Here is a 15509-nt window from a genome sequence, read left to right as displayed (position 1 = left end):
AGATTTGATACGCTAAACGCTAAAGACCAGAAGAGTTGTGGGGTGACATCAAGTAGTTCATTTCAAATTACAGACTTTTGAAATGAAGAGCATTGGTACTGATATAGAAAGCTTTAGCACATAGTACTTTTTAAAGCATTTTTAAAACCTAACCAAATCCAGTGTTTTTAGTTGATTCCGACTCATAGAAACCCTATAGAACAGAGTAGAATTGTCTCCAGAGAATTTCTGAATTTGTAAATCTTTATGGAAACAGGTTGCCTTATCCTTCTTCTTTGTCGTAGCTGGTGGGTTTGAACTGCTAACATTTCGATTAGCAGCCAAGCACTTAATCATTGCATTACCACAGTCCTTCTAAATCAGGTATAGGGAATGTCCAGCCAAAATCATTTAGCCCTGCCAAGGCAACCACAGTTCCTGCCATCACATTGGGGGGTTTCGACTAGTAGCAACCCTGCATAGGGTATCCAAGGCTGTAAATCTTTATGGAAGCAGAAAGCCTCATCTTTCTCCCATGGAACCACTGGTGGTTTCGAACTACTGACCCTGAGATTAGCAGACTGACACATAACCACTACCAGAGCTCCTTAGCCATCACATTGTTGTTGTTGTTATTAAGTGCTGTTGAGTCGATTCCGACCCATAGCGACCCTGTATGGGGTTTCTAAGGAACAGCTGGTGAGCTTGAACCACCAACCTTGCAGTTCAAATGACTTTGCAGTCTGACACATTAGCCCACAGCGCCACTCCAGGACTCCATAGCCATCACATTATTGCTGTTGTTATGGGTCGTGGAGTCCGTTCCGACTCATAGCAACCCTGTACAGGGTTTCCGAGGCTGTAAATCTTTACGGGAGCAGAAAGCCATCACATTAGAGGTGAGTTCATTAAAGTTTGACCAAATGTAGCAGGCTAATTTTAAAGCTGATAAATTTGTATAGCCCATGAATGATGTTATAAATTTTGGCAGAAAAAAGCTTCCCCACCCCTGCACTAAAGCTTATTTTGCTCTCCCAAATTCAGGTATTATTGCTTTTCTTCCTTTAACAGCATTGTATCTTTTTATATATATATATAAAAGAAGCTTTAGCCCTTAAATTCAGTTCTGCCATTAGCTATATAAACGACCCTTTAAGGACAGTGTTTGAGCATTACTGAATACAGTCCTGGTGAGGTTCTGTAGGATAAACACTGGACCGGAAGGTCGGTGATTCAAATTCTCCAGCCACTCCTTGGAAACCCTATACAGAGTTGCTATGAGTCAGAACCGACTCTATGGCACTAAACAACAAGACCAAATAAAGCTGGAGGGCTTCAGTCTTTTGTTCTTAACAGTACTGTCCACCAAAATGTTCAGCTCAGAGTCCTTGCTCTCACGAAACAAAAATATTTTCAGCTATGTATATGAATATAAAAATATCTATTTGGAAGAATGTAAATTTCATCTCTGTGGTTGAAAAAAGGTTTCATTCCATGGATGTAGTGGTTGCAAAGAAGGTTGATGCTCTATCATGCTTGACATCCTAGGGAACTGTGGAGAGCCCCCTACTGTGTGAGTTTGACTTTGTTTCAGTGACAGTTGGTCACTGCTAATTCACACACTTATAAAAGGTCGCTATGAGTCGACACGGACTCAATGGCACCTAACAACTACAACAAAAGCAAGGTTTGCAGTGTGGTCTTATCTTCGTAAGGTACACTGACAAACAGGCATCCTCTCCCACTCTTGCTGCCTCGTGGCTCCACAATGTGATGGCAGGAGCAAAATAAGCAGTAGCCTTGGGAACCAGTCCTGGATTCAGTCCAAATTCAGGCCCATTCCAGACAGAACAGAGTGAGATCAATTTTGAGAGTTAGCTTTTTTTAATAAGATCTATGTGATGTCCCTTAATTAAGCATGCTTCTCTCAAGACAAAGCTAATAGACTTTGTGAAAAATCAATATCCTGAAACTTAGGCACTGCCAGCTTTATGGAAACTGAAGCTACTCAGAAGAAGTCTTTGGTAGTAAAAAAGCAGATCTTGAGAAAGATGAAATGAGGTGATGGAGAGGAGCCAAGGGCCAGTACAATGGCCAGCAGACAAAAGCATACTAATGGAGGATATGATCTAGAAAGGACTGGCACCTTGTGTGATGAAATAAGGCCCAGGGAAGCAGTGTATCACTCAGGATGGAAGGGAAGAGGAGCAAGTAGGATGAGAGACAGGGAGGATTTAGAAAAGGACTTTAAGCAGCGCAACCACGTGTGCTACAGAAATGGGAGCGCTGATGACAGTGAAGTCACGGTGGTATTGTCCAGATTATCCCCAAGGGAGTACAAAACTGCCACGCCTCCAAGACAGCAATGATATAAAATCAATCAATCCCCTTTGTTACCATCATAACATAATAATGCACATCATAACATAATTATGACTATATCCCTGTCATAATTTTGTTATGATGTACATTTTTAAAAGCTTTCCAAAAATTACTCAAACAAAAAATATAAAACCTAGTTTTTAACCCTTGGTCAACTAGGGAAATTCTCTTGAGTTCAAAATGGCGTGTTCTGTGATGTTGTTAAATAACTGAGGGGTGTTGTCAGGACATCTGCTGAGTCCACTGCTTTTATAGGTGTTTTCCTGATTTCAGTCTGATTTAAGGTTGATTTCAAAATGCAGGTATTTTATTACAAATAAGGCTAGTTAACTACAAAGGTGTGTGGAGTTGAATTCAGTAGGGCATTTAGAGAACATAATTGCCAACCGGGGACACACATATAGCCAGTGACATTGTCCAGATACCGCATCCTGTGCTGCAAGATTTTGCTTGAAAATCCAGGATGCTGGGTGAAGAAGACCCTGGCCTCAGGGGAACGTGTCTGATAGAGGCAGTGGTAGAAGAGACCTGACATAGGGTGTTTGTCCAAGGCTTCCTAAGTTCCCATGCTGCACTGGGCCCAGGATGCCTGAGTTTTGACCACACTAAGTTTAACCACCTGTGAGCCTATATCCCTGTAGTTGAGGAGCGTGTGGGACTGAAAAGCAAAGCAAATGCGCCTTTTCAAAGCTGGTTTACCTTTGATTTGAGACATTATTTCCTTTGGTGTTTTTCCTCTTCTCCCAAGTCTTTCATTAGGGGGAAAATAGCTTTTGTTTGCCTCTGTTTGTCTTTCATTCGACACCTCGGTTTATTATAACGTGTCACCCTCTATTAGAGCACATCCTCTTCATTGCATTTGTAACCTAGAGCCTGAAAGCAACCAATCTGTGTAGGAAATGGTGATAAGGAAATAAAGACTTACTTGTTTTGCAATCTCCAATACCAAGTGTTTCTTCTCCCCTACCAGAGATTTGAGGTGCAGGAGGTGGAGGTGGAAGTATACAAAGATTTTTTTTTTCTTCTTTCCTTTTGTATTTTATACAGTTTATGTTATTCTTTCTTTTTTTCTTTTTGAAGAGGATATATTTTTTGAGTGAACTGTCTAATTAAGTTACTAAATAGTATTTGGCCATTTTATCTTTCATTTTGAATGGTACTCCTTCCTCCCACCCCTAATTCAAGGAGGCGTCAAAAATTCATAGATCAATAGAATTAAAAGATAATGGATTAGACACAAAGAGGGAGAGGGTCTGTATGCTGACGACTGGAGGCGGGGAGGGGGCAGGCTTGCAGGGTATACCCTTCCATTGGTTGATGATGCATGGAGGGGATTGTAACCATGGCAGTGCAACGATATATGATAGGATGAAAGTGAAACTAATGTTTCCCCATGTAAACTATCACATAATTCACAATAAAACATTAAAAAAAAATTTTTAAGATAATGGAATTTTTCCATGGATTTTCTGAAGCCCCCTCATACAAGCAGTGATAACAGATAAGTAAATCACTTTTGTTCTATTAACTTACAAATTTTAAGCCTAAGGTAATTTTAGGTCTAAGTGATCTTATTAAAGTACTCACCAGATTCTGTTGTTTCATGAATTGTACAGGCATTGGTCAATTGGGACCCAGTGGATCAAACCGTGCTTGCCAACGAGCAGGTGGATGAACATGGATGTTCGTGGCGTTCTGGAGCAAAGGTGGAACAGAAGTACCTCAGACAGTGGTTTATTAAGACTACCGCTTATGCAAAAGTAAGTGCCAACCCGGAGCCTCGCCATAATGCCTGACACATTGGTGGCAACATTCAGGTCATCTGGTATTAGAGAGTCTCCCTGTTAAGAGTTAATTCTAGAAAGGGCTCTCAGAACTGTGGGTGTGCAGACAGGAAACAGCCAAGTTGTGTATCTCTGCGTTCTCATTCAAGAATAGCACCTGGAGATCATTGAAGGCTGATGTTTGCTGATCTCTCAACTCACTGAGTCATCTTACTTCCACAGAGATCAAAAAAGCCTTCAGCTGTATCCATAATTATATCAACAATGAAGCTAAAAATTTATCTGTGTTGCAGTCACACCTCAAGAAAGACCTCAGGAAAGATAGAATGAAATCCCTGAGGGCCCAGAGAAGACCATTTTAAAAAAGTAAAGAGATGGCTGGTCTCCAAGAGGGAAGATCAGAGTGAAAATTAATCCAGTCAGGAATGAAAGCGCTGAGTTTTATTCTTGTAGTGTCCCTGATCGATAGTGTAAACTGGTGTGTCTCCGGGCCTCAGTTTCCTCATCTATCCTCAAAAGTGAGGGTAGACCAACTGATCTTTAAGGTGCCTTCTTGGGTTTTTATGTGTTCAGGAATTCAGTGCAAAGTCAACAATTGAAAGAGGGGACTTGATTATTAAATTTCCAATAGCTTGGGCAATCGTTATGCTGCCATCAGTACAGAAATTAAGGGGTCACCCCGTGAAACTCCAGAGAAGATGGTTAGAGCAAGTTAGGGGGAAAGTTGATGATTTCTATATCGCATTAGCGTAAGATATAAACAGCATCTGAAAATGTAAAGGTGTCATACTTAGGGACTGCATTGCTTCCCCAGTGGTAGTCACTATAAAAAGGATAATTGTGCCCTTCCATGGTATCCCATGGGTTGTTTTGTAAGAGACAATGCTAGATTGAAATGGACTTTGGGTCAGACCTAACACTCTAGGTCTTATATACAAAGACAACACAAAGCTGTAAGTAACCTTTGATCAGTACAAAACTTTCCTGAATTAGAATTCTCTTTTAAGAGCAGTAGAGTAACTTACAATACCAACGCCTTCTGGAAATATGACTTCTAGCTTTTTTTACTCAAAAGACATAGCTTAAGTGAGTCTATTTTGCCTTTACAATTTAGTCAGAATGTAGGAGACAGTAGAATATGGATTTGAAGAAGCTCTTGTTGGAACTTTCTAACGCAGGGCCTTGCTCCTTTCACACAGTACTACTGGAAGACCTGGTGAGAAAAACAAAGCTGAGGATACTGCTTTCTGTATCATCCTAGGCAGAGGGAGCCTGTGTTTGCCAACAGTGTGGCCACTGCATTATTGGGGGGGGGATGTCAGGTCACTTCAAGGACCTACCAGATGATTCTCTATAATAGCCTTGTTGGGAAGGTCTCCTAATTAGCTCTTTTGTTTTGACCTCTGCCTCTAGTTGAAATTATAATAACCTAACTGAGGGGCATTATTCAGTTGTCAGCTATGCATTTTCAGCTGTTGAACAGATATTGTTAGTTGCCATGGTGACTTGCCTAGCTCTTGCCGAACTCCTGTGCAGATTTATTTTAAAAGCTGTCTTTGGAGGTCAGTACTTGGTTTACCCTGAAAAGCAGGAGAAGAAGGAGTGGTGTGGGTGTGGTCTGGTGGACAGAAGTCTGTTTTCTCTCCAGGCGTGTGGATGAGGGCAGGGCTGTTGAAGGCTCCAGGAGTGTTGGTAGAAAATGACTGCTGCAGAACCAAGAGCAGAGAGAGATTCCAAAGGGAGGAGGGAGAGGAGACTTCAGAAGGATAGCCCAGCCCAAAGGGCCAGCCATTAGGGATAAGGGACAAAGCTCTTGACCTTTAAAGGGAGACTAAGTAATCCATACTCCCTAAAAACTTTCATCTACAATGTCCAGTTTAACACTTGAAAATGACAGATTTGCAAAGAAGCAGACAAAAATGTGACCCATATTCAAGGGGAGAAAAAAAAAAATAAGTTCAAAAGAAATAGACCTTGATATGACCCAAATGTTGAGACTAGCAGATAAGGCCTTTAAAGCACCTATTACATAAATATTATAAGACTCCTGGTATAACACTGTAGGATAAGCACTAGACTGCAAACCACAACGCTGGCAGTTAAAACCCACCAGCTGCTCCTCAGAAACCCTATGTAGGTCTCCATGGGTTGGAACTGAATCAATGGCACTTAATGCAACAACAATATAAATATTTGGGATTTAAGGAATAAGATGGTTGCAATGAGTGAACACATGGGGAATCCCAAGAGAGAAATGGAAATTGTATATATATAAACATAACCAAGTGGAAATCTAAAACAGAAAAGTATAGTACCAGAAATGACATTTTTACTATTTGGGCTGCAGATAGGGATGATAGAAGATTGTTGTTGTGGTTAAGTGCCATTGAGTCAGTTCTGACTCATAGTGAGTCTGTATAGGGTTTCCGAGGAGTGGCTGCTAGGTTTGAATTGATGACTTGTAGTTAGTAGTCCATTGCTTATCCTACAGCATCACATCAGAACCCCAAGATAGGTAGGTTATAAAGCTGAAGGGAAGTCTTCATGGAACATGTATGGTGGCCCTATCACAAATGTATGTAAGGGATTTGAGAAATAGTAAGAATTGCACTTTAGCTGGAACTGAGAGAGCCAAGAAGAGAGGCATGAGCTAGGACTGGAGAGGTGATTAGGGGCCAGATCAGACAAGACCTTGTAGGTGTTAAGGAATTTGGACATTCTCATGGGGGCCATCAAAAACCATTAGGAGTCTAAGATAGGATAAGATTACCATGGACAGGGCAAGTATGGATGCAAAAAGACCAGCTAACAAGAATATTGCAATGGTCCAGGCATATTAGCATGACTTAACATGGACTTAGGTGGAGGTCGTAGATATGAAAAATATTCAGATGGCAAAATCTACAGAGCATGGTGATGCAAAACAAGGAAAGGTAGGAGATGCTGGCATCAAGGAATACTTTGCCTTGAACAGTATGTAGATCATTCAGCCATTGTCTAACCTTAACTTTCAGAGAGCCCTGAGAGAGATACAGTCCTGACTGACCCTTTGAATTTTAGGACCATGAGACATTTGAATAGAGATGTACAAATAGGTGTTTGGGTTGTTGTTGTTGTTAAGTGCTGTCGAGTCGATTCTGACCCATAGCAACCCTGTATAGGGTTTCCAAGGAGCAGCTGGTGAGCTTGAACCACCCACCTTGCAGTTCAAACGGCTTTGCAGTCTGGTGCATTAACCCACAGTGCCACCCCAGGACTCCAGGTGCTTGGGTAAATGGGTCCAAAACTTCAAAGAAGGTCATATGTCTTTGAGAGAAGATCAAATGTCTGCTTAAAAACCAAATATAGAGGGAGCAGCTGAGGACTCTGGGCTCATGGAAAGAGAGGGACTGAGAGTTGGCGGCCAGGAAGCAGGCTTGCAGAATGTGCCCTTTGATTGTTTAAATTATTATATATTCCAGAGTGTTTCTGTGTACATCCCCCCAACAAACCAGGGAATGGAAGCAAATACTGTTGAATTATGATGCATGGAGAGATAATCATTGCAATGAAACAGTGGTGCAAAGCCAGTGTTCTCCCATGTAAACTATCACTCAGTTCACAATAAAAACTTACCAAAAAAAAACTAAGTGTAGTAGAAATTTTCTTAAATTAGTTGTTGTTGTGAAGTGCCGTCGAGTCGGTTCCAACCCATAGCGACCCTGTATAGGGTTTCCGAGGAGCAGCTGGTTAGCTTGAACTGCCGCTGGCTTTGCAGTCTGGCGCATTAACCCACAGCGCCACACCAGGACTCCTCTTAAATTAGTGGTGGTGGTGGTCATGTGCCGTGGAATCGGTTCCGACTCATAGCGACCCTGTACAGCGACCCTGTATAGGGTTTCTGAAGCTGTAAATCTTTGCAGGAGCAGAAAGCCTCATCGTTCTCCCATGGAACAGCTGCTAGTTTCGAACTGCTGACCTTGCGGTTCGCAGCCCGATTAGTAACCACTACGCTACCAGAGCTCCTTCTTAAATTAGTAGAGACGTATAAATAAGAAATAGCTATTGAGTGAGTCAGTTAGTAATGCTTTCAGCTGCAAGTAATTGAAAATCCAAGTTATGGCTGCTTAAAGGAATGGAAAATTACTTTTTTGTTATAAGAACTCCCATTTGCTGGAACTGAAGAATCGTAGGGCTCTGAGTTAGTATCTCGGTGATTCTCCTGGCCTTTCCTTCCATCTGTTACCTCATGGCAAGATGATAGCTGAAGCTCCAAATAGCACATCTCCACTCAGGACGGGAGACAGAAGGGCAGTGCCAGTGACTGTGCCTTTTATCTGGAAAGCAAGAGCTTTCGTAGAAACCCCAGCAGATGTCCTGTTTGTCCCAGTTGTGTCAGGCCGCTCTCAGGTTCCAGGCAGACTAAGAAAGCAGGCTTGTTTCTTTTTTTAGCTTCTGTGATTGAGGTGGACAGGGGTAAGGAAATGGGGAATGGGATGACCAGTAAGCTGTGCTTGCCATGGTTCTCTTCAAAGCTTTAGATTTGCATCTGGTTTTGCAATGGAGGGCTACCTCTGTGATGTACAGCTGGTGGTCTGCTTGGAAACGTGTCTTTGTGGAGGAGCTCTCATTTCATTCACTTAACTTCCAAATTTTAAAGACAGGTGTCTGATGTGAAGATTACAGGGAGCCCTGAAATATAAAAGTGCTTTATGAGGCTGTTCTGTGATGTCTTTGATTTGACTTCCCCCTTTACCCCCCACCCAGTCTTCCTAGGATTGTTTGCTTTGTGAAACGTTAAAAGTGATTTCAGCCACTCTGTCTGTGAAAAAGAAAAACTTGCTGTAGGAGTATCTGAAGAACATGAATTAGTCTTGGCAGAGATGTGTGGGAGGTATCTTGTGGGCAGTGCTGCTGAGGTGAGAGAAGGGGAGGGGGCTGGGTTTGAGAGTGACACAGGGGAAGTAAAAGGGATTCAGAGTTTAACGGACCCCTCAGTTCCAGACAGCAGGAGAGACAAACAGGGAGTGGGCTTCCCATTTAAACTTTCCTAATGGATCTGAGGTTTTCTTTTCTGTCCGCTGCCTCCTGTAGCCCCCAGGGATGCACGGTAGATTCTCAGCCCACAGGGCACTCTTCTTCCTCCTAAATGATAAGATGGACAATAAATAACTAAGTGCTGATGCTGCCAGCTTTCCCAGTCTCCCCAACCAAATTGGCAGTTATATTTTCCACGTTTTACGGAATTACCTGACTCATTGGCAACCACTATAATTTGGACAGTCTATGTTCCTCTTCCATTTCCTCCCTGATTTGTGCTCAGGCCTTTATTTACACCATCTTCTTTAATCCTCATAATGACTAAGGACAGTGAATGAAATGATAGAAACATTTGTTGGCAATGAGTTTAGTTTTGGTTTTTTTAATTTAACCCTCCCTTTGATCCTCTGCTCTGAGGGTGGGTACCACCATTAGCCCTGTTTTGTTGGTGAGGGGACTGAGGCTCACACTGGTAATGAGTGACAGCACTGAGATTTGAGCCTGGGTGCTGGAGCTCTTAACCAACAGTCTAGATCATTTCTAGTCTAGATTCATTCCATCACTGAGTGCCTGGCCAGACTGAGAGCCGGTACTAGGAATCCTGATGAGAAAAGCTGAGGCCCCAGTTCTGAAAGAGCAGTCACAGCCAGGGGGAGCTGTCCATGCAGGAGAGAGCAGGGGTCCCACGTCTGTCCAGTGGTCTGAGGAGGTCAGGCTCTGTGGGAAGCCCAGAATGTCTGTAAGGGAGGGCTTGGTTACCTTCCGAAACCTTGATACTTAACTAGGAATTTCCAAGTAGAAATTCTGCTGGTCAGAATGGATGAACAACAACACAGGGGGGAGGACAGGCAGTAAGACCCCCCAATTCCTTTCACCTTCCTGCCTTACCCTCATTTCACCCACAAGTTTGAAGGGAGGAAAGCAAGGGTCATTTTACCAGACTGTATTGGTCTCATTTTTGCCTGCAGAGATTGAAAATGTGGGGCTAGGGAAGAAGCAGAGAGGGAGGAAAGTGAGGTTGGTGACAGCTCTTGGCTGTGGTGGAGAGGAGGTTAGAGCAGAAAGGCAGCCATGGAGGAGCAGTGAGGCAGGGTCTCCACAGCGCCTCGCTCCCCTGGGCAGGTAACATCACCTGTGCTCTGACTGCCCACATTTCCATCCCGGGGATCCATGTTGCCTATGAGAGTGTCAGCTGCTGCCAGGAAACTCTGCCACTTACTTGCCTTCCTGCATCCATTCTCATAGCCTCTCTCAGCCCCAGAGCAGAGGTTGCTCACAAGTCATGCCCACAAGTGCTTCTTGGTAACAGCAACCAAGTTGTCCTTGTGCTGCTCAGGAAGGTTTGCACAGGGTTTGATCAGGGAGTTTGGGGACTTGGCCTCAACCTGCCCCTAAGAAACATGCCTTGGTGAAGTGCCTGCTCCTGACTGTGCTCCTTAGGCCTTTGAGGGGTGGATGTGCACACACGGTAGATGTTGGCAGAAGAAGCAAAGTGACTGAGATCCCAGAGGAGCAACATTCCAAGCAAGAAACCTTGTAACACACTCTCAGCTGCTCTGCAGGGCTGCCAGGATAAAAAGCCACAAGAACAAGCCAGAGAGGGGATTTAATGATGACAATGCTTGGATTTGTCTTCTGTGAAGGTTTTTTTCGGGGGGTGGTTTTTTTTCTTTAACCAAAAAGACTCCCTGGTTTCCAAAGGAATCACAGACTCTGCTTCCAGACCTTGGGATCTGGTTTTGACTCCCTGTCTCACAAAGCTAATTGATTGTTAAAGTCTGTTCCTTCTTATATAATATATCTCGCTTGCCTGTGTTGTCTGTTTTCCCAGTCTGTCCAGGATCTTCTGTCCCCTCAGTTATTCTAAGTTGAACTCTGTTCCTCTCCATTTTCCAGCCTGTCCTCTCAGCTCACCCCAGGGCAATGGTGGGCCAGTGCTAAAGGGCACAGATGGGAGTTGTTACTGGAGCAGCTATTCCCCAGCCCCTCAGAATGTCTCTAAAGGGTGGGGTTAGGGGTCCAGGCAAACAAGGACAGGATGATGGCAGAAGTAACAGGAAAGTAGGCTACTTGAGGCAGACAATTCCCAGCACAGAGGTTATCTGGAGTGGAGGACAAAATATGACATAGGCTCAGGGTGTCCGCCACTCGGGAAGGAGTCAGCTGGATATTCAGGTGGGGCTGCTGGGGGAAGCAGTTGGTTGGTCTTAGAAGGCCTTAGGGGCAACATCGCTTGAGAAGGTTCACCAGGATTGGATCCGGCCAGGGATTCAGAAACCTATGGTGTGGCCACATTCTAGACAGGATACAGATCATTAGGTTTCTGCTCCTGAAGTCAGGGAGTATCTGCCCTGCCCTTTCCTTCCTTCAGAAGGCCCCCACCAATGCCTACTCATATCTGCATGTGTTGCTCTCTGTTAGGTTAATCCTCTTTGGTCACTTTGTTTCCTTACCCCTGAGTTCTTGCTCACACCCCACTGCCCTCCCCCGTCAGGGAACGGAAGGCAGCCATGCCTGCCCACACCTACTCCAAAACTCTGCAAATGGAAAGTCTGTCCTGACTTTCATTTCAAAGTTGGAAAGAATAACTGTAAAGGGGAAATGGGAAACATTAGTGATATACTTTTTAAGGTATATTGACAATGAAATAAATTGTAAAAAAGTTTAACTTTGGGAAAAAAGTAAAGACAAAAATAGATGTTAGGTCGACATCAGAAACCCTGAGTAACGTCTTTTGAATTTCCAGCCAGGTCTTTTGAGTTAGAAAGCCTTCTTCCTTCTCAGGGGATTAGAAGTGGACTCCTGGAGGAAATTGATTAGTGCCTTGTTGGGGGCCTCTGGGGTACTAGGAGGAGTGGTGACTGTCACCAGTAGCCCAGAAGCCATTTGAGTTTTAAAGCTGAGAGGACTTGAGAGAACCTTTTAACTCAGGGCCCCGTTCCTACCCTCACTGAGACCTTTACAAGATCACTTTGAAAACAAATGACAATGAAGGGATGAAGTGTTGCTGCACCTTAAGCAGCTCACACGCACCCCTCCTCATCAGGTGGCTGATTGCTATCCTTAGGTGGCATCCCCACCCTGACAAGCACTCACCCAGCCTTGTGTCATCCTATAATTGAAGCATCCCAGTCCCAGGAAAGATCCAGGCTTGGGATTCCTGAGTTCCAGTCCTGCAGTCTTGCTCAGCAGAGGCATGAGATAACCAGAGAAGGCACTTTCCTGGAGCAGCTTCAGAGCTTTGGATCTAATATACGGTGGGGAACATAAGTTTCCCACCCCCAACCGGTGGAGAAATCTGGCTGTGGAGGGAAATCACGGTGATTTTTGAAACGATCAGAATGCTGTCTGTGGGCCTCTCTGCCTAGGCTGAGATCAGAGGGCAGGGCCCCAGCCAGGCTGATACAGTGATACAGCGCTAAAAACCACGGAGTGGCATCTGGAAAAGGAAGTGTAACGGCTTTTTTCACTTATCTTTCCTCCTCTCCCCTGTCACACCCTCACTGCCCAGCCTGGACACCTTCAGCTGGGTGGGAGCGCACCCCCGAAAGGGTCCAGCGTTGCACCCACAGTTTTCCCATGGCACAGGGAGGAGGTCCCTGGGAGCCCCAGTGGTCCCACAGGCTAATCCTTTGGCTGCTTCTTATGATGTCTGACTCTGGGTACTCAGCCCTAGAGTTGACCTGGGCGGGACCCTTTATTCCTGCCTTGCCTAACAAGAGACAGCAGGTCTTACCATACAGCCAAACCATATGTGCACCTTGTAGAACCCCAACATAAAAGGCAAGAGCCAACACCAACTACTATATACAAGGACGTAGCTATTTTGAGAATTATAACTAACTGATCTTCAGAGATAAAATAGTGGAAAATCTTTCTTCCATTCATTTCTCAGTATCTGTCTGCGCACCTCCACAGTGGTGACTAGAGGGGGCCTGAGCGAGTGGACACCCCCACCCACTGCTGGAGGTTTCTACTGTGCACGCATACTGACCTGTGCCACAAAGACTACTGGACAGTTGGCTACGATTTTATTTTTGTTTTTGAGTGGTGTTTTTTGTCTTTGCTTTTATATTGTTTCTGTTTTTGGTCTCACTCTTTACTTGGTGGTGGGAGCTTTCTCTCCCTACATTACCCAAGAAGAGACAGCAATCATGGCCATATAGCCAAGCTACAAGCATACCCCATAATATCCTACCATCTGGACAGGAGCCAATACCAGCTGCTAGGCATTGCTTATGAAAAGGGAAGCCTATCTCCAGATTACATCCGCCAGGAGACACTCAGTAAGCTTAACAACACAGCAACATACATTCATTTAAGCATTAAAAACCCACATAACTACTGAAAAAGTCCAAGAAAAAAGAACTCAGCACATGTCCAAAAACAGAAAAGAGTAACTGAGACAAATGAGCTGGAGGCAGACATAGACTTCCCATTAGAAGAAAAGCAGGCTCTGGATCTGCCTGAGAAGGAATTCAGAAGAATGATATGGAGACAGATCCAAATGCTCCGCAGAGGGGTAGAAGAAAATAAGGAAGAAGTCAGGAAAGTACAGGGTCAATCAAACAAGATAGATATAGCATTGAAAACAATTCAGACCCTGAAAAAAGAGGTCCAGATGATTAATAATAAAATATCAAATATGGACAATACACTGAAAGGACAAAGGAGTAGTATTGAAGAGATGGAAGCCAGAACCAGCAAGCTGGAAGACAGATCTCTCAATACTGATAAGATAGAAGAGCAAGCAGAAAAAAATGATAAAAAAATCTGAAGTGAGATTCATGCTGGATAACATGAAGAAGAATAACTTAAGAATTATTGGCATTTCGGAACAGGAAGAATCACAGAAGTCCACAGAGGAAATAGTTGAGGATCTTCTGGAAGAAAATTTCCCTAACATCTTGAATGATGAAAAGATAAGCATTCAGGAAGCTCAGCAAACCCCAGGAAGGATAGACCCCAAAAGAAAATCACCAAGACATATCATAATCAAGCTCTCCAAAATCAAAGGCAAGGAGAGAATCCTAAAAGCAGCCAGGGAAAAGAGCAGTGTTACTTACAAAGGCAAGCAAATCAGATTAAGCTCTGACTTCCTCAGTAGAAATCATGCAGGCAAAAAGGCAATGGGGAGACATATATAAAACCCTAAAAGAAAACCGCTAACCAAGAATCGTCTACCCAGCAAAACTGTCAGTCAAATACAGCAATGCAATCAAAACATTCCAGGATAAGCAGAAGCTAACATTTTTTGTCAAAACTAATCCAGCACTTCAAAACATCCTAAAAGGAGTTCTTTGGAATGAAAACCAACAAGAGCAGAAGACAATCAGAGATTGACAGACATGGCAACACCACTCGGAACTCAGTCGACAGCAGAGTTCAGAACAGAACAAAATTACAGTGACGAATTCAGAGGACCTGTGAGGCCAATCAAAGATCAAAATAATAACAATGTCAAAGAAGGCAAAAATATAGGAACAGAGATCCAGGTGGTGAGGAGGTCAGGTAGATTGCAGGATACAATAGACTATCTTAAATGGAGGGAAAAGTTAATAGACTATAGGGTAACCTCAAAGAATGATAATACTTTACAATTTACCAGGAAATAAAGATCCAGGTAGAACAAGGAAATGTTAAAACTAAGAAGAAACTGATAAGAAAAAGAACTCAGCCCAGTCCTGCAGTCTTTCTGCCTGCTCTTCAGGGCTAGTTCCCAAGCAACCAAGCATTTCTCACAAGTGCATGCAGATGGCAGACATTCTGCTTGTGTTGCAGAAAGTCAGGAGTTAGCAAGTGAGCAAATGTCATAGACCCAGGAATTGTCATAGAGAAGGGAAGGGAATTGGAAGTGTTGTGATGAGGGGTTTTGTGATTTGCTCTGACTGGAATGGGCTTCTTGGCCTCCTGAGCTAGAACTGTGTCAAATTTTTTGTCTTTACGCTACTACTCTAGCACCCTGCCCTTAACCTGGGGCCTTCTGAACTCAGCTGCTTGGTGAACAGGAAACTGATCCAGGGGCCACTGCTGCCATTAGTGAAGCAAACAGTCATAGATAGGTGTATACTTATTGCCATTAAATTAGGAGTTTGTTGTTGTTGCTTTGTGTTTTCAAAATAAGTGTTCTCTGTAGAAATGGAAATTTCTCCCAGTAGCATCCCATTTTCCTATACAAGAGGGCTTAAGAAAGTTCATGGAAAAAGTCCATTGTCTTTTAATTCCTTATTTCCATGAACTTTTTGAAGTCCTACTATTCCAGGACAGCTAATGTTCCTCTGAGGGTCACATTTGCTCAGAATGTAGTATTAATGTTTTCTACATCTGTAGTAAACTGAGACTCCC

At 43.6% G+C, this 15509-nt stretch overlaps 1 protein-coding gene across 1 annotated transcript in view; it reads left to right on the top strand.

Annotated features, from left to right (window-relative positions):
* LARS2 (leucyl-tRNA synthetase 2, mitochondrial) overlaps positions 1-15509 on the top strand; it is a 255884-nt gene that overhangs the window by 96995 nt on the left and 143380 nt on the right. Inside the window, exon 6 of the mRNA XM_006868824.1 lies at positions 3978-4121. Coding sequence (XP_006868886.1) covers positions 3978-4121 — 144 coding nt within the window. The remainder of the gene's footprint in view (positions 1-3977; positions 4122-15509) is intronic.

The sequence above is a fragment of the Chrysochloris asiatica genome, unplaced genomic scaffold, assembly GCF_000296735.1.
Source record: "Chrysochloris asiatica unplaced genomic scaffold, ChrAsi1.0 scaffold00124, whole genome shotgun sequence".
Taxonomy (NCBI): Eukaryota; Metazoa; Chordata; class Mammalia; order Afrosoricida; family Chrysochloridae; genus Chrysochloris; species Chrysochloris asiatica.
The sequence above is the reverse complement of the archived record's forward strand: the minus strand, read 5'-3'. Positions and strand labels throughout refer to the sequence as shown.